Raw genomic sequence first — 18880 nt, 5'->3', positions numbered from 1 at the left:
CTCAATAAGTACGTACCTGTCAGGCAGGGAGGAAACTGTAGAGCGCGGGAGCCGTGGTTTACGAAGGAAGTGGAATCTCTGGTCAAGAGGAAGAAGAAGGCTTATGTTAGGATGAGATGTGAAGGCTCAGTTAGGGTGCTTGAGGGTTACAAGGTAGCCAGGAAAGACCTAAAGAGAGAGCTCAGAAGATCCAGGAGGAAACATGAGAAGTTGTTGGCGGATAGGATCAGGGTAAACCCTATGGCTTTCTATAGGTATTTAAGGAATGAAAGAATGACGAGAGTAAGATTAGGGCTAATCAAAGATAGTAGTGGTAAGTTGTGTGTGGAGTCAGAGTAGATAGGGGAAGCACTAAATGAATATTTTTCGACAGTATTCACTCTAGAAAACGACAATGTTGTCGAGGAGAATATGAGATACAGGCTACTAGACTAGGTGAGATTGAGGTTCACAAGGAAGAGGTATTAGAAATCCTACAGAGTGTGAAAATAGATAAGTCCCCTGGGCTGGATGGGATTTATCCTCGGATCCTCTGAGAAGCCAGGGAGGAGATTGCCGAGCCTTTGGCATTGATCTTTAACTCGTCATTGTCTACAGGAATAGTGCCAGATGACTGGAGGATAGCAAATGTGGTTCCTCTGTTCAAGAAGGGGAGTAGAGACAACCCTGGTAATTATAGACCAGTGAGCCTTACCTCACTTGTTGGTAAAGTATTGGAAAAGGTTATAAGAGATAGGATTTATAATCATCTAGAGAAGAATAATTTGATTAGGGATAGTCAGCACGGTTTTGTGAAGGGTAGGTCATGCCTCACAAACCTTATTGAGTTCTTTGAGGTAGATGAGAGTAAACCGGTTGATGTGGTGTATATGGATTTCAGCAAGGCTTTCGATAAGGTTCCCCACAATAAGCTGTTGTACAGAATGGGGAGGAATGGAATTGTGGGAGATATAGCAGTTTGGATCAGAAATTGGCTTGCTGAAAGAAGACAGAGGCTGGTGGTTGATGGGAAATGTTCATCCTGGAGTCCAGTTACTAGTGGTGTACCGCAAGGGTCTGTGTTGGGTCCACTGCTGTTTGTCATTTTTATAAACGACCTGTATGAGGGCATAGATGGATGGGTTAGTAAGTTTGCAGATGACACTAAAGTCACTGGAGTTGTCTATAGTGACGAAGGATGTTGTAGGCTACAGAGACACATAGATAAGCTGCAGAGTTGGGCTGAGAGGTGGCAAATGGAGTTCAATGCGGATAAATGTGAGGTGATTCACTTTGGGAAGAATAATAGGAAGGCAGAATACTGGGTCAATGGAAAGAATCTTGGTAGTGTGGATCTGCAGAGGGATTTTGGTGTCCATGTAGATAGATCCCTGAAAGTTGCCAGCCAGGTTGATAGTGCTGTTAAAAAGGCTTATAGTGTGTTAGGTTTTATTGGCAGAGGGATTGAGTTCCGGAGCCGTGATGTCATGATGCAACTGTACAAAACGCTAGTGCGGCCTCACTTGGGATATTGCATGCAGTTCTGGTCGGCCCATTACTGGAAGGATGTGGAAGCATTGGAAAAGGTGCAGAGGAGATTTACCAGGATGTTGCCTGGTCTGGAGCGAAGGCCCTATGAAGAAAGGCTGAGGGACTTGGGCCTGTTCTCATTGTAGAGAAAAAGGCTAAGAGGGGATTTAATAGAGACATACAAGATGATCAGAGGATTAGATAGGGTGGACAGTGAGAGTCTTTTTCTGAGAATGATGACGTCAACTTGTACAAGGGGGCATAGCTACAAATTGAGAGGTGATAGATTTAAGACAGATGTCAGAGGCAGGTTCTTCACTCAGAGAGTGGTAAGGGCGTGGAATGCCTTGCCTGTCAATGTAGTTAACTCAGCCACATTAGGGGCATTTAAACAGTCCTTGGATAAGCATATGGATAATGCTAGGATAGTGTAGGGGGAGGGACTTAGATTAGTTCGCAGGTCGGCGCAACATCAAAGGCCGAAGAGCCTGTTCTGCGCTGTATTGTTCCACGTTCTATGTTCTAAAATGCAAGATCTGGACAAAGGCTTGGGCTGAAAAGTGGCAAGTAACCTTCACACCACACAAATACCAGGCTGTGATCATCACCAATAAGAGACAATCTGATCTCTGCCCCTTGACGTTCAATGGTGTTACCATCACTTAATCCCCCACCATCAACATCCTGAGGGTTATCATTGACCAGAAGCTCAACTGGACTCACCACATTAACACTGTGTGTACAAGAGCAGACCAGAAGCTGGGACTACTGTGCTGAATAACTCACCTCCTGACTTCTCAAAGTCCCACCATCTATAAGGCACAAGGCAGAGTGTGATGGAATACTCCCCACTTGCCTGGATGGGGGCAGCCCCAACAACACTCAGAAGCTTGACACGATCCAGGACAAAGCAGATACCCAGAAGGAAATTACCATCCTTACCTGGTCTGTCCTACATGTGACTCCAGACCCACAGCAACGTGATTGATTCTGAACTGTCCTCTGGGCAATAAGGATGGGTAATAAATGCAACTTGGTCACTGATGCCTTAACCCCATTAATAAATTTCAAAAAAACATTCACAAGCATTTGCTCCCTCACCTCTGGTGCTCAGTAGCAGCAGTGTGTACTATCTACCAGATGCTCTGCAGAAATTCACCGAAGATCCTCAGACAGCACCTGACAAACCCACAACCCGCTTCCATCCAGAAGGACAAGGGCAGCAAATATATGGGAACACCACCTCTGCAAGTTCCCCTGAAAGTCACTCGCCATTCTGACTTGGAAATATATCATTGTTCCTTCACTGTCACTGGATCAACATCCCTCAGGGCATTGTGGGTCTACTCACAGCACATGGACTGCAGTGGTTCAAGAAGGTAGTTCGCTATCACCTTCTCAAGGGGCAACTAAGGATGGCTAGTCAGCAATGCTCAAGTCCTACGACCTTAATAACGCAGCTGAAGATGAACACTGAACACAGAATGGCACAGCACAGCACCTTTGGCCCACAATGTTTTGCCGACCTATTATCCTACTAAGATCAATCTACTCTGCATACCCTACATTTTACTATCCTCCATTTGCCTATCCAAGAGTCGCTTAAAAGTCCCTAAAGTATCTGACTCCACTACCACTGCCGGCAGCACATTCCACACGCCCACCACTCTCAGTGTAAAGAACCTACCTCTGACATCTCCCCCCATACCTTCCTCCAGTCACCTTAAAATTATGCCCCCTTGTAATAATCATTTCCGCCCTGAGAAAAAGTCTCTGACTATTCATTCTATCTATGCCTCTCACTATCTTGTACATCTCTATCAAGTCACCTCTGATCGTTCTTCGCCCAAATGAAAATGTCCTGGCTACCACAACCTTTCCTCATAAGACCTGTCCTCCAGTCCAGGCAGCATCCTGGTAAATCTCCTCTGCACCTTCTCTAAAGCATCCACATCCTTCCTATAATGAGGTGACCAGAACTGAACACAATATTCCAAGTGTGGTCTAACCAGAGTTTTATAGAACTACAGCATAACCTCACGGCTCTTAAACTCAATTTCCCTGCCAGTGAAAGCCAACACACCATATGCCTTCTCCATAACCCTATCAACTTGGGTCGCAACTCTGAAGGAATCTATGACCGTGGGCCCCAAGATCCCTCTGTTCCTCCACATTGCGGAGAATCCTGGCATTAACCCTGTATTCTACATTCAAATTCCACCTTCCAAAATGAATCACTTCACACTTTTCTGGGTTGAATTCCATCTGACACTTCTTTGCCCAGCTCTGCATCCTATCAATGTCCCATTGCAACCTACAACAGCCCTTCACATTGTCCACAACTCCACCAACCTTCATGTCATTGGCAAACTTACTAACCCACCCTTCCACTTCCTCATCCAAGTCGTTTATAAAGATCACAAAGAGCAGAGGTCCCAGAACAAATCCCTGCAGAACACCACTGGTCACCAAGCTCCAGGCTGAATACTTTCCACTACTACCACCCTCTGCCTTCTATTGGACAGCTAATTCTGTGTCCGGACAACAAAATTTCCCGGAATCCCATGCTTCCCTACTTTCTGAATGAACATACCACTGGGAATCTTATCAAATACCTTGCTAAAATCCATATACACCACATTCACTGCTCTACCTTCATTGATGTGTTTTGTCACATCCTCAAAGAATTCATTAAGGTTGTGAGGCACGACCTGTCCCTCACAAAGCCAAGCTGATTATTTCTAATCAAACTGTGCTTTTCTGAATAATCATAAATACTATCTCTCAGAATCTTCTCCAATAATATATCCACCACAAAAATAAAACTGATTGGTCTGTAATTCCTGGATTATCCCTATTCCCTTCCTTGAACAAGGCAATGATATTTGGCACCCTCCAATCTTCTGGTACTACTCCAGTGTGCAGTGAGGATACAAAGATCATTGCCAAAGGGGCAGCAATCTCTTCCCTTGCGTCCCATATAAACCTTGGGTCTATCCTGTCTGGCTCAAGGGACTTATCCATCCACCTGTTTTTCAAAATTTCTAGCACATCCTCCTTCCTAACATCAACCTGTTTGGCCTATCGGCCTGCTGCATGCTGTCCTCACAAATGACAAGGTCCCTCTCGCTGGTAAATACTGAAGCAAAGTATTCATTAAGGACCTCCCCTACCTCCTCTTGCTCCGCGCACAAGTCCCTCCACTGTCCCTCACTCTGGCCATCCTCTTGTTCCTCACATCAGCATAGAATGCCTTCGGGTTTTCCATAATCCTACCAGCCAAGGTTTTTTAATAGATAACGAAGTGTGAAGCTGGATGAACACAGCAGGCCAAACAGCATCTCAGGAGCACAAAAGCTGACGTTTTGGGCTTAGACTCTTCATCAGAGAGGGGGATGGGGAGAGGGTTCTGAAATAAATAGGGGGAGGTGAACCGAAGATGGATAGAGGAGAAGATAGGTGGAGAGGAGAGTATAGGTGGGGAGGTAGGGAGGGGATAGGTCAGTCTGGGGAGGACGGACAGGTCAAGGAGGCGGGATGAGGTTGGAAGGTGAGAAATGGAGGAGTGGCTTGAGGTGGGAGGAGGGGATAGGTGAGAGGAAGAACAGGTTAGGGAGGCGGGGATGAGCTGGGCTGGTTTTGTGATGCAGTGGGGGTAGGGGATGAGCTGGGCTGGTGGGATGCAGTGGGGGGAGGGGAGATTTTGAAGCTTGTGAAGTCCGTATTGATACCATTGGGCTACAGGGTTCCCAAGCGGAATATGTTCCCTTTCTAGCTTTCCTAAGTCCGTTCTTCAGTTCCTTCCTGGCTATCGTGTAGCCCTCCAGAGCTCTGTCTGATCCTTGCTTCGTCAACCTTAAGCAAGTTTCCTTCTTCCTCTTGACTAGGTGTTCCACATATCGTTTCATCCAAGGTTCCTTCACCTTACCATCCCTTTTCTTGTCTCAGTGGGACAAGCCTATCCAGTACTTTTAGCAACTGCTCCCTAAGCAACCTCCACATTTCTGTTGTGCATTTCCCTGAGAACATCTGTTCCCACTTTATGCACCACAGTTACATAGAACATAGAACATAGAACATTACAGCACAGTACAGGCACTTCGGCCCTCGATGTTGTGCCGACCTGTCATACCGATCTCAAGCCCATCTAACCTACAATATTCCATGTACGTCCATATGCTCGTCCAATGACGGCTTAAATGTACCTAAAGGTGGCGAATCTACTACCGTTGCAGGCAAAGCGTTCCATTCCCTTACTACTCTCTGAGTAAAAAAACTACCTCTGACATCTGTCCTATATCTTTCATTCTTCAATTTAAAGCTATGCCCCCTCGTGCTTGCCGTCACCATCCTAGGAAAAAGGCTCTCCCTATCCACCCTATCTAACCCTCTGATTATTTTATATGTTTCAATTCAGTCACTTCTCAAATTTCTTGTCTCTAACGAAAACAGCCTCAAGTCCCTCAGCCTTTCCTCGTAAGACCTTCCCTCCATACCAGGCAACATCCTAGTAAATCTCCTCTGCACCCTTTCCAAAGCTTCCACATCCTTCTTATAATGCGGTGACTAGAACTGTACACAATACTCCAAGTGCGGCCGCACCAGAGTTTTGTACAGCTTCACCATAACCTCTTGGTTCTGGAACTCGATCCCTCTATTAATAAAAGCTAAACTACTGTATGCCTTCTTAACAGCCCTGTCAACCTGGGTGGCAACTTTCAAGGCTCTGTGTACATGGACACCGAGATCTCTCTGCTCATCTACACTATCAAGAATCTTACCATTAGCCCAGTACTTTGCCTTCCGGTTACTCCTACTAAAGTGCATCACCTCACACTTGTCTGCATTAAACTCCATTTGCCAGCTCTGCAGCTTATCTATGTCTCTCTGCAACCTACAGCATCCTTCGTCACTATCCACAACTCCACCGACATTAGTGTCATCTGCAAATTTACTAACCCATCCTTCTACGCCCTTATCCAGGTCATTTATAAAAATGACAAATAGCAGTGGACCCAACACCGACCCTTGCGGTACACCACTAGTAACTGGTCTCCAGGATGAACATTTCCCATCAACCACCACCCTCTGTCTTCTTTCAGCAAGCCAATTTCTGATCCAAACTGCTATATCTCCCACAATTCCATTCCTCTGCATTTTGACAATAGCCTACTGTGGGGAACCTTATCGAACGCCTTGCTGAAATCCATATACACCACATCAACCGGTTTACTCTCATCTACCTGTTTGGCCACCTTCGCAAAGAACTCGATAGGGTTTGTGAGGCATGACCTACCCTTCACAAAACCGTGCTGACTATCCCTAATCAATTTATTCTTTTCTAGATGGTTATAAATCCTATCCCTGATAACCTTTTCCAACACTTTACCAACAACTGAGGTAAGGCTCACTGGTCTATAATTACCAGGGTTGTCTCTACTCCCCTTCTTGAACAGGGGAACCACATTTGCTATCCGATATGAGGGCTCTTAGCAGAGGCAGTAATGCAGAGACTCGAACAAACAGCTCTGCCAATCATCCAACCCAAACTTTGGGTCCGCTATGTCGATGACACCTTTGTCATCACTAAACAAAACAAATTAGAGGAAACCTTCAAGACCATCAATAATACCCTTTACTGGCATAACATTCACAAAAGAGGAGGAAAACAACAACAAACTGCCATTCCTAGTTGTCACAGTAGAGCGAACAGCCAACGGGGAACTTCAAACCAGCGTCTACAGGAAAACAACACATACGGACCAAATACTGAACTACAGGAGCAACCGTCCCAACACCCACAAACGAAGCTGCATTAGAACATTATTCCAATGAGCCACCACACACTGCAGCACAAAGGAACTGCGCAGAGCAGAGAAAAATCACCTATACAGCGTATTCAAAAAGAATGGGTACCCTATGAACACAGTCCGCCGATTTCTCAGCAACAAACCCAAACAAACAGACAAAACAGGCTCAGAAGCCATGACCACTCTCCCCTACATCAAAGACATTTCTGAAATGACTGCCAGACTACTCGGACCTCTTGGCATCAGGGTAGCCCACAAACCCACCAACACACTAAAGCAGCAGCTAATGAACTTAAAAGACCCTATACAGACAACAAACAAAATGAACATCATCTACAAAATTCCTTGCAAGAACTGTGACAAACTCTACATTGGACAAACAGGCAGGAAGCTAGCCACCAGGATACATGAACATCAACTGGCCACAAAACGACATGATCCACTATCACTCGTATCCTTATGTACAGCTGAGGAAGGACACCACTTTGATTAGGACAACACATCCATCCTAGGACAAGCCAAACAGAGACATGCACGAGAATTCCTAGAAGCATGGCATTCCAACCGGAACTCCATCAACAAACACATTGATTTGGAGCCAATCTACCATCCCCTGAGAAAAAGAACAGGAAATGACATCACCAACCCAAGGAAACCTAAACAGATAAATAGAAAGCGGGACATAACACCAGCGCTTTGTCGGAGGCTCACTGATGATGTTACCTAGAATGGTGACAAAACGTCTGAAAACGAACCTTCCAGCTCAGCGAGCAAACTCACATCCAGAACCTCAACCTGAGCTACAAATCTTCTCAAACTCACTAACATTTGCTATCCTCCAGTCGTCTGGCCCTATTCCTGTAGACAAAGACGAGTTAAAGATAAATGCCAAAGGCTCGGCAATCTGCTCCCTGGCTTCCCAGAGGATCCTAAGATAAATCCCATCTCGCCCAGGGGACTTATCTATCTTCACCCTCTGAAGGATTTCTAATACCTCTTCCTTGTGAACCTCAATCTCACCTAGTCAAGTAGCCTGTATCTCAGTATTCTCCTCGACAACATTGTCGTTTTCTAGAGTGAATACTGTTGAAAAATATTCATTTAGTGAATATTCATTTAGTTCTTATCTAATAGCATTGTAATTGCCCTTCCCCCAATTAAATATTTTCCCATATTGTCTGTTCCTATCCCTCTCCATGACGATATTAATGGCAAGGGATTTATGATCACGATCACCAAAATGCTCTCCCACCAAGAGATCTGACACCAGGCCTAGTTTGTTGCTAAGCACCAAATCCAATATGGCCTCCCCTCTATTTGGCCTATCTACATACTGAGTTTGAAATCATCCTGGACGCACCTGACTAAATCTGCTCCATCCAAGCTATTTGCACTTCAGAGGTTCCCGTCTATATTCGGGAAGTTGAAGTCATCCATGACAACAACCCTGTTACCTGTGTACCTTTCCACAACCTGTCTCCCAATCTGTTCCTCAGTGTCTCTGTTGCCATTGGTGGTGGTGGGGGGGGGCGCGGTTCTATAGGAAACTCCCAGTAAAGTGACTGCTCCTTTCCTGTTTCTGACTCCCACCCATACTGACTCAGTGAAGAAACCATCCTCCCTTTCTGCAGCTGTGATACCATCCCCAATTCGCAATGCCACTCCCCCACCTCTTTTACCTCGCTCCCTATTTCTTCTGAAACATCTCTACCCCAGAACATCAAACAACCATTCCTGCACCTATGTTATTGAAGTCTCTATAATGGCCACAACAGTAGTTCCAAGTATTGATCCATGCGCTAAGTTTGCCACCCTTATTCCTGACACTTCTTGCACTGAAGTAGACACACTTCAACCCGTCACACTGCCTGCAACTTTGCCCTATCAACTGCTTACCCATCCTCACAGATTTTCAGTGTGTTGTATCTGCCTATACACCGGCTACCCCATCCTTTGATCTGTATCTTTGTTCCCATCCCTGATGGTTGGGCCGAGGACACTACCCTGAGGAACTCCTGCAGAGATGTCCTGGAGCTGAGATGATTGACCTCCAACAACCACCACCATCTTCCTATGTGTCAGGTCTAACTCCAACCACCGGAGAGTTTGTCCCTGATACCCATTAATTCTAGTAGGTTGGCACGGTGGCTCAGTGGTTTGCACTGCAGCCTCGCAGCACCTGAACCAGGGACCTGGGTTCGATTCCAACCTTGGACAACTGTCTGTGTGGAGTTTGCACATTCTCTCCATGTCTGCATGGGTTTCCTCCGGGTGCTCCGGTTTCCTCCCACAGTCCAAAGATGTGCAAGTTAGGTGGATTGGCCATGCTAAATTGCCCAGTGTTCAGGGGTGTGTGAGTTATAGGGGGCTGGGTTTGGGTGGGGTGCTTCACGGGACGGTGTGGACTTGTTGGGCCAAAGGGCCTGTTTCCACGGTGTAGGGAATCTAATCTTTTGGCAGGGTCATTGATGCCACACTCTGTCAAATGTGGTCTTGATATCATGGGCTGTCATTCTCACAGGCTTTAGTGATTGGGCAAAGATATGGAGGATGTAATATAATGTGGCAAGATGTGAGGTAGTCCACTTTGGTCGGAGAAACAGATATGCAGAGTATTTCTCCAGCACTATGAGTTTAGAAAGTGTCAATTTACAAAGGGTCATAGGTGTAATTGTTGATAAATCACTGAAGGTGAACATGCAGGTGCAGTATGTTATTCAGAAGACTAATGAACTGTCAGCCTTTATTGCAAAACGATTTGAATAAAGGAGTACTTGTGAAATCTTACCTTCATTCTACAGAAGCTGGGTGGTATTGATAGGGAGAAGACAAAGTGTGGAGCTGGATGAACACAGCAGGCCAAGCAGCATCTCAGGAGCACAAAAGCTGATGTTTCGGACCTAGACCCTTCATCAGAAGGATGCTCTCCTTCATCAGCTGGTAAATTGGGTGGAGCAATGGTAGATGGGCTTTAACCCTGACAAGTGTGAGGTAATGCACTTTGGGAGGCCTAATAAGAGAAGGATGTATCCAATGACTGGTCGGTCCGTATGGAGTGCTAAGGAACGGGGCAGGGCATAGAGGACTATAGACCAAGTCCAGATAAATGGAATTAGCATAGTTTGGTGTTTGTTGGTCAGCATAGACATGGTGCGCCAAAGGGCCTGTTTCAATGCTGTATGAAAGAGACCACACTTGGAATACTGTGTGCAGTTTTGATGTACTAATCTCAGGAAAGTTACAGCTTCCATAGAAAGCGTACAACAAAGGGTCACCAGACTTGTTCCTGAGATGGTGGGATTGTCCTGTGAAGAGACTTTGGGCAAACTGTGGGGAGACGATGGCCTCATGGTGTCACTAGACTATTAATGACCATATAACTATTGTCAGGTGTTCCAAAAATCCATCTGGTTCACTATGTCCTTTAGGGAAGGTAATCTGCTGCTCTTACTGGTCTACCTTACATGTGACTCCAGGCCCACAGCAGTGTGATTGATTCTGAGCTGCCTTCTATCATTTTGTGATCATTCCACCCTAAAGGTTCTTTCACAAGATTCTTAATTAGCCCTTTTCATTACATTATGCTGAACCTAGACTTTTCAACACACTACTCCAGGAAACCATTCCATTGGTTCACTCTGTCTATTTACAGATTGAAGTCACCCATGATAACTGTGTGGCCCATGCTACATGTTCCTCCTGTCTTCTGGTTAATACCATGCCCCATACGACCACCACTATTTAGCGGTCTATAAATAATTCCAGTCGATGCCCCCTGCTGCTTTTGATTTCATCCAAACAGATTCCACACATGGTTCTTCTGATCTGAGACCCTCCGTTATTAATGTACAAAGCCCATCCCTCCTCATAGAGCAACTCCATCTCCTTTTTCTTCTTGTCTGTACTTCCTGAATGCTAGGCATTCTGAAATATTCAGTTCCCGGTCCTGCTCAGTATACTGCCACGTTTCTGTAATGACAATTCGATTATATCCACGTGCCTCTATGTGTGCCTTCTGCATGTTTACCTGAAAACGTACCAGTGTCTGGCTGACATTGGGACAGAGTGGCTTTCTGTAACTGGATGCAGTTATGGACAGTTAAATTGTATGGATTTTGTGGGGGAGAGGGAGGAGTGATTTGAAGGTGAGTTTCACTAGGCTATTAGTCTAGAGACCCAGGTAATGTTCAAATTTGAACCCTGCCATGGTAGATGATAGAATGTGAGTTTAATAACAGAAATCTGCAATTAAGAATCTAACGATGACTGTACAGAGGACATTCTAGGCCTAAAGATGAAAATCCTCTAAAAAACTCAACTTGCGGTTTAACAAAATAATGTAAGATTCAGCCCATAGTTTGTATTTTTAATTTTTGCATGGTAAATTTCTGTTATTTTGGTGAAGCAGGGCCTCTTGTGAGGATTCTGTGCTTGACCGCCATCTTAAACAATAAGAAGATTAAGAATGTTGAGGTTGGTTGACTCGCTGAGCTGGTTTGTTGTTCTGTAGACATTTCATTTCCGTGCTGGGTAACGTCCTCAGTGCAGCCTCTGATGAAGCGTTGGTGTGGTTTCCCGCCTGGTTTTTAAACTCTGGGGTCTGTTACGATGGGGGAATGCCTCACTTCCGGGTTTCTCCATAGTGGAATGTACAGGTGGTCGAGCTCAATCTGTTTAGATTAGATTCCCTACAGTGTCAAAACAGGCCCGTTGACCCCACAAGTCCACACCGCCCCTTGAAGCATCCCACCCAGACCCATCCCCTATAACCCACACACCCCTGAACACTATGGACAATTTAGCATGGCGAAATCCACCTAGCCTGCACATCTTTGGATTGTGGGAGGAAACCGGAGCACCTGGAGGAAACCCACGCAGACACGGAGAATGTGCAGACTCCACACAGAGGCTGGAATCTAACCCAGGTCCCTGGCGCTGTGAGATTGCAGTGCTAACCACTGAGCCACTGTGCCGCCCTGTTTATTAATAGCCTGCCTCGTGGAGTGCCGTGCTTCCCAGAATTCCCGTGCCTGTCTCTCCCTAACCTGTCCCAGGATCTTGGTGCTGTCCCAGTCCAAGTCATGGTTCTCCTTGTCCATGTGGATTGAGATGAGTGAGTATTTGTCGTGCCTTTTTGTAGCCACTTGGTGTCCATGTCCTGCTGTCGTTAGTTTCCTTCCTGTTTGTCCGATGTAGTGTTTCTCGCAATGTCTGCAGGGTATCTTGTAGATGGAACTGGTCCTGTCCATGGCGGGGAGTGGGTCTTTAGTTCAGGTGAGCACTTGTCGTAGGGTTGATGTGAGTTTGTGAGCCACTCTGATGCCCAGCGGTCGCAGGAGTCTTGTGGTGAGTTCAGACGTGTTCCTGATGTGCGGTAGTACGATGAGTGTGTCGGGGCGTGTAGAATCTTTGCAATGCTGTGCCTGTAGGCATCTCCTGACCCAGTTCTTTGGATATCCATTATCCCTGAACACTTGGAAGGGGTATTCTTCCTCCTCTTGGCGTAGTTCCGTGTTGCTGCAATGTGTTGTTGCCCTTTTAAATAGTGCTCGTACACAGCTTCGTTTGTGTGCACTGGGATGGTTACTGTCGAAGTTCAATACCTCGTCTGTATGTGGGGCTTTTTGGTGTACTTTCATTTGCAGTTCCCCATTTGTCTTGCGCTCTACCATGACGTCTAGGAATAGGAGCTGTTTGTTGTTCTCTTCCTCTCTGGTGAATTTTATTCTGGGTGAGGGTGTTGTTCATGAGTTTGTGTGTCTCTTCTAATTTAGTCCGTTTAATGATGACAAAGGAGTTGTCTACGTAGCATATCCACAGTTTAGGTTGGATTTGTGGAAGGGCAGCCCTTTCCAGTCTTTGCATCACTGCTTCTGCTATGAGTCCGGAGACAGGCGATCCCATGGATGTCCCATTGAGTTGCTCGTCAGTTTGGCCGTTGAAAGTGAAGCGGGTGGTCAGGCATAGGTCCAGTAGGTTAAGCATGTTGTCCTTGGAGATGGTTTCACTGAGGTCGTGTTCTTGTTCAAGTCGTGTTGTCACTGTTTCCCTTGCTAGCGGTATGTCTATTGATGTGACTAGGGCAGTGACGTCAAGCGATATCATGGTCTCTTCGTCCTCTATCTTTATGTCTTTGATGGAGTTGAGGAATTCTTGGGCTGAGTGGATGGTGTGGGGTGATTTGTTGACTTGGTGCTTGAGTCTTCTTTGTAGTTCTTTGGCTAATCTGTGCAATGGAGTGCGTGGTAGGGAGACTGTGGGTCTGAGGGGGACTTCCGGCTTGTGCACTTTAGGGAGGCCGTAGAATCGAGGTGTGTTGTTTCCTTCAGGTTTCATTCTTAAGGAATCTGTTTTATTGATCTGTCCTGTTTGTTTAAGTCTTTGTAGCATGTATAACATTTTGTTGCCCAGTTGCAGTGTCAGGTCAGTTTGTACTGGGTGGTATGTGTTCTTGTTGGTGAGCAGTGCTTGTGCTTTGGAGATGTGGTCCTTTTTATTCATTATCACTGTTGTGCGCCCTTTGTCTGTAGCTGGTATAGTGATGTTCTAGTCCTGGAATTCCTGGAAGCATGGCACTCCACGAAGCAGGCTATTAATAAACACATTGAACTTGACCCCATATGCATTCCACTATGGAAGAAACCGGAAGTGAGGCAATCCATCGTAACGGACCCCAGAGTTTAAAAGCCAGGCAGGAAAACACACCGCCACTTCATCAGAGGCTGCACTGAGGATGTTATCAAACATGGTAATGAAACATCTGCGGAACAATAAACCAGCTCAGCGAGCCAACCAACCTCAACACCCACGACCCGAGCTACAGATCGACTCCAAAACCTTGACGACCTACGGGCGCTCAAACTGGTGAGGAAATGGGAAAACTACGCTAAATGAGAGAGTGCAACCCTCAAACAACTCAACTTCCTACATGGATGCCTCAGGACCCAGGTATTACCGCGCAGCATGAAGTACAAACCACCCATCGACATACCATGAGCCCGGAAAATAGCAGAACAAAACAGCCGCAAGATGGTAAGGGTAATTATAAATGACGCACACAACTGGCTCCACTAATACAACAGAGAAATTATGCGCCAAAAACCATTATACCAGGAAGCTACCAATCAAGACGGAGAATCGACATGGAACAAGCCATCCAATCAGCCGACAGATCACAAGACGAGCTAACCACACTTACCCACAAAAATGACAACAGCAGAATTGACACATGGATAAGGAACCTCTCCAACAGGAAACTGAGGATGCACTGAGGATGTTACCAAGCACAATAATGAAACATCAGCGTAACAATAGACCAGCTCAGCGAGCCAACCAACCTCTACACCCACGACCCGAGCTATAGATCTACTCCAAAACCTTCAATAAGAATGTACAATAAATGAGGAGCAGGCCATTCAGCCCCTGCAATTCAATATGATCACGGCTTGGTCTGATCATCACTGAACATCCATAATCTCATCTACCCTCGATAATCTTTCACCCCCTTGCCCGTGAAGAACCTCTCCACTTTCGTCAAACCCATTTTCACTCTTGTATCTGACTTGTTGAGTATTATAATCACCTCATGACAAATATAAAACCCCCACCTCCACAGAGTACATCGAGCTCTGAGAGTGCAATACCTACCCGGTATCTGTTTGCACTGATCTGTTCCACCTGGAAACGTTGGGCACAGTTACATTCAGCAACCTGGCGACAAACCTGCAAGACAGACAACTCAGTACCGAATAATAGAGCACACTGCAGGCTAGCATCGGGACACTGGAGTCCTGATTAGCTGTAGGCAGGGAAAGGCCTGGGGTTCAAATTCTGGGAGGAGTCCAGGGAGCAACCATCTGAGCTAGTGGGGGTGGCTACAAATATGGTTGCGCTCTGGGAAGAGGGTAGAAAAACCTTTAAGTTCAGGGAGAGGCCTAAAGGAAAGGCTGACCTCTGGAAGGGAAGTAAGGAGCAGTCTAAAGGGCAGCCTGAGCTCAGAGATGCACCAAACTGACCATTTGAGCTTGGGGAAAGGCCTAGTAAAAAAGCTAATTGCTATTTCTGAGGTCACAGATACTTTCACCTTGAGAGTAAACATTGCCTCTCACCTCATCTTCGATCCTTTCTTCATCCTCAGTTCTTCGGTGATGGTCTCTGCTTGGGTGTAGTGCATTGGCAAACTCATAGTAATCAATGAATCCATCCCCATTCAGATCAAAAATTGCAGCAACTGCTTCCATCTCCAGGGAGCTGGTGGGAAATTCTGGGCAAATGCAGGAACAGATGTTTAGGATCATGCCATTTCTTTCCATAAAACCACAGAGAAGTTAAAGCCCAGGAGAAAGCCATACAGCCTATCTTATCCACTCCTATCCTCCTGTGTCCTCTTGTAAGCCTGCACATTTCTCCTTTTCACATAACCAGCTAATTCAGATTGTCCAAATTTCTCACAGGCATGGGCCACATTACAGTTTCTATCACACTTAGCAGAGTGGGTGATTGAATTTCAGAAAATTTACAATGGATCTCAGGGAAAAATACAATTTCTCAGCATTAAGTTAATAATATAAATTAATACTTAATAAGAATGATGATTAAAAACAGCGAAGCAGTAGAGCCAAGAATGAGGGATGGCATCGCGGCAGTGTCACTTGTTATATATTTCTGTATGGGCTATGAGAAACTGAAATATGAAACATGGCTTCAGGAGGATTTATCATGTGACATCTTGGAAATGAAGAGACCAAAGGTCAAAGGAAACTAAAAAGAGATAAAATCGTTTTAAGGTCTTAATGTCTTAACAAATAAGCTTGGGGAAAAATCCTAGAAGCGATGCTGCCATCACCTAGCCACAGACTCTCGTCTGTAATTTCTGTCTTACCACCAACATTGAAGCTGTTTATAGTTGAAAGAAAGATGGCAGCAGAGAAACGTCTCTCACTCGCTCTGTCTGTCACTATCTCAGTCCACTGAGCTGTCAAATCAATAGAAGACCTAGGTCTAACTGGTCAGCTACCTGAACTGAGGATCTTCCATCACTCTGTAGCCAATAGCAACATGATCTTGTCAATGGAAAGCAAAAGAACTTTGGGGGGACAAGAAAGTCGCCTCATTTCATGCTTGTGGTTTTGACTTGAGATCCAAAAGGTGTTATTTTCTGTCTTTTTTCCTAACCATAATATTTCTGTAGAGCTGCTGTACTCGCTTGTCCTGTCTGTGTAGGGTATGTGTGTGCATTTGGAACTAATGCGGATGGAGCTTAATTTTGCGTGGTGGTCATTAATGATGTGTCTTGACACTAGTTAAAGACTAAGATTGTTCAAGGGAGTAGCAAGGGAGTAGTCACCTCGTTAGGGGTTTACTACAGGCCCCCCAATAGCAGCAGGGAGATTGTAGAAAGCATAGGTCGACAGATTTTGGAAAAGTGTGGACGCAGTAGGGTTGTTGTAATGGGTGACTTTAACTTTCCTAATATTGATTGGAACCTCCTTCGAGCAGAAGATTTGAATGGAGCTGTTTTTGTAAGGTGTGTTCAGGAGGGTTTCCTAACGCAGTACGTTGACAGGCCGACGAGGGGAGAGGCCATTCTAGACTTGGTGCTCGGAAACGAGCCGGGGCAGGTATCAGATCTTGTGGTGGGAGAGCATTTTGGTGATAGTGACCATAACTGCCTCACATTCTACATAGCTATGGAGAAGGAGAGGATTAGGCAGAATGGGAGGATATTTAATTGGGGAAGAGGAAACTATGATGCGATTAGACACGAGTTAGGAAGCATGGACTGGGAGCAGTTGTTCCATGGTAAGGGAACTATAGACATGTGGAGATGGTTTAAGGAACAGTTGTTGGGAGTGATGAGTAAATATGTCCCTCTGAGACAGGCAAGAAGGGGTAAGATAAAGGAACCTTGGATGACGAGAGCGGTGGAGCTTCTAGTGAAAAGGAAGAAGGTAGCTTACATAAGGTGGAGGAAGCTAGGGTCAAGTTCAGCTAGAGAGGATTACATGCAGGCAAGGAAGGAGCTCAAAAATGGTCTGAGGAGAGCCAGGAGGGGGCACGAGAAAGGCTTGGCAGAAGGAATCCGGGAAAACACAAAGGCATTTTACACTTACGTGAGGAATAAGAGAATGGTCCAAGAAAGAGTAGGGCCGATCAGGGATAGCATAGGGAACTTGTGTGTGGAGCCTGAGGAGGTAGGGGAAGCCCTAAATGAGTTTTTTGCTTCTGTCTTTACGAAAGAATCGAACTGTGTAGTGAATGAAACCTTTGAAGAGCAGGTGTGCATGCTGGAATGGATAGAGATAGAGGAAGCTGATGTACTGAAAATTTTGTCAAACATTAAGATTGACAAGTCGCCAGGCCCGGATCAGATTTGTCCTCGGCTGCTTTGGGAAGCGAGAAATGCAATTGCTTCGCCACTTGCGAAGATCTTTGCATCCTCGCTCTCCACTGGAGTCGTACCTGAGGACTGGAGAGAGGCAAATGTAATTCCTCTCTTCAAGAAAGGAAATAGGGAAATCCCCGGCAATTATAGACCGGTAAGTCTCACGTCTGTCGTCTGCAAGGTGTTAGAAAGGATTCTGAGGGATAAGATTTATGACCATCTGGAAGAGCATGGCTTGATCAAATACAGTCAACACGGCTTTGTGAGGGGTAGGTCATGCCTTACAAACCTTATCGAGTTTTTTGAGGATGTGACTAGTAAGGTTGATGAGGGTCGAGCTGTGGATGTGGTGTATATGGACTTCAGTAAGGCATTTGATAAGGTTCCCCATGGAAGGCTCATTCAGAAGGTCAGGAGGAATGGGATACAGGGGAACTTAGCTGCTTGGATACAGAATTGGCTGGCCAACAGAAGACAGCGTGTGGTAGTAGAAGGAAAATATTCTGCCTGGAAGTCAGTGGTGAGTGGGGTTCCACAGGGCTCTGTCCTTGGGCCTCTACTGTTTGTAATTTTTATTAATGACTTGGACGAGGGAATTGAAGGATGGGTCAGCAAGTTTGCAGACGACACAAAGGTCGGAGGTGTCGTTGACAGTATAGAGGGCTGTTGTAGGCTGCAGCGGGACATTGACAGGATGCAGAGATGGGCTGAGAGGTGGCAGATGGAGTTCAACCTGGATAAATGCGAGGTGATGCATTTTGGAAGGTCGAATTTGAAAGCTGAGTACAGGATTAAGGATAGGATTCTTGGCAGCGTGGAGGAACAGAGGGATCTTGGTGTGCAGATACATAGATCCCTTAAAATGGCCACCCAAGTGGACAGGGTTGTTAAGAAAGCATATGGTGTTTTAGCTTTCATTAACAGGGGGATTGAGTTTAAGAGTCGTGAGATCTTGTTGCAGCTCTATAAAACTTTGGTTAGACCGCACTTGGAATACTGCGTCCAGTTCTGGGCGCCCTATTATAGGAAAGATGTGGATGCTTTGGAGAGGGTTCAGAGGAGGTTTACCAGGATGCTGCCTGGACTGGAGGGCTTATCTTATGAAGAGAGGTTGACTGAGCTCGGTCTCTTTTCATTGGAGAAAAGGAGGAGGAGAGGGGACCTAATTGAGGTATAC

At 45.8% G+C, this 18880-nt stretch overlaps 1 protein-coding gene across 1 annotated transcript in view; it reads right to left on the bottom strand.

Moving 5' to 3' along the window:
• Positions 1-18880, bottom strand: part of macf1b (microtubule actin crosslinking factor 1b) — a 271098-nt gene that overhangs the window by 19262 nt on the left and 232956 nt on the right. Inside the window, exons 23-24 of the mRNA XM_059641183.1 lie at positions 15428-15582; positions 14967-15041 (exon numbers count right to left, since the gene is read on the bottom strand). Coding sequence (XP_059497166.1) covers positions 14967-15041; positions 15428-15582 — 230 coding nt within the window. The remainder of the gene's footprint in view (positions 1-14966; positions 15042-15427; positions 15583-18880) is intronic.

The sequence above is a fragment of the Stegostoma tigrinum genome, chromosome 2 (genome assembly GCF_030684315.1).
Source record: "Stegostoma tigrinum isolate sSteTig4 chromosome 2, sSteTig4.hap1, whole genome shotgun sequence".
In the NCBI taxonomy this organism is placed as follows: domain Eukaryota; kingdom Metazoa; phylum Chordata; class Chondrichthyes; order Orectolobiformes; family Stegostomatidae; genus Stegostoma; species Stegostoma tigrinum.
The sequence above is the reverse complement of the archived record's forward strand: the minus strand, read 5'-3'. Positions and strand labels throughout refer to the sequence as shown.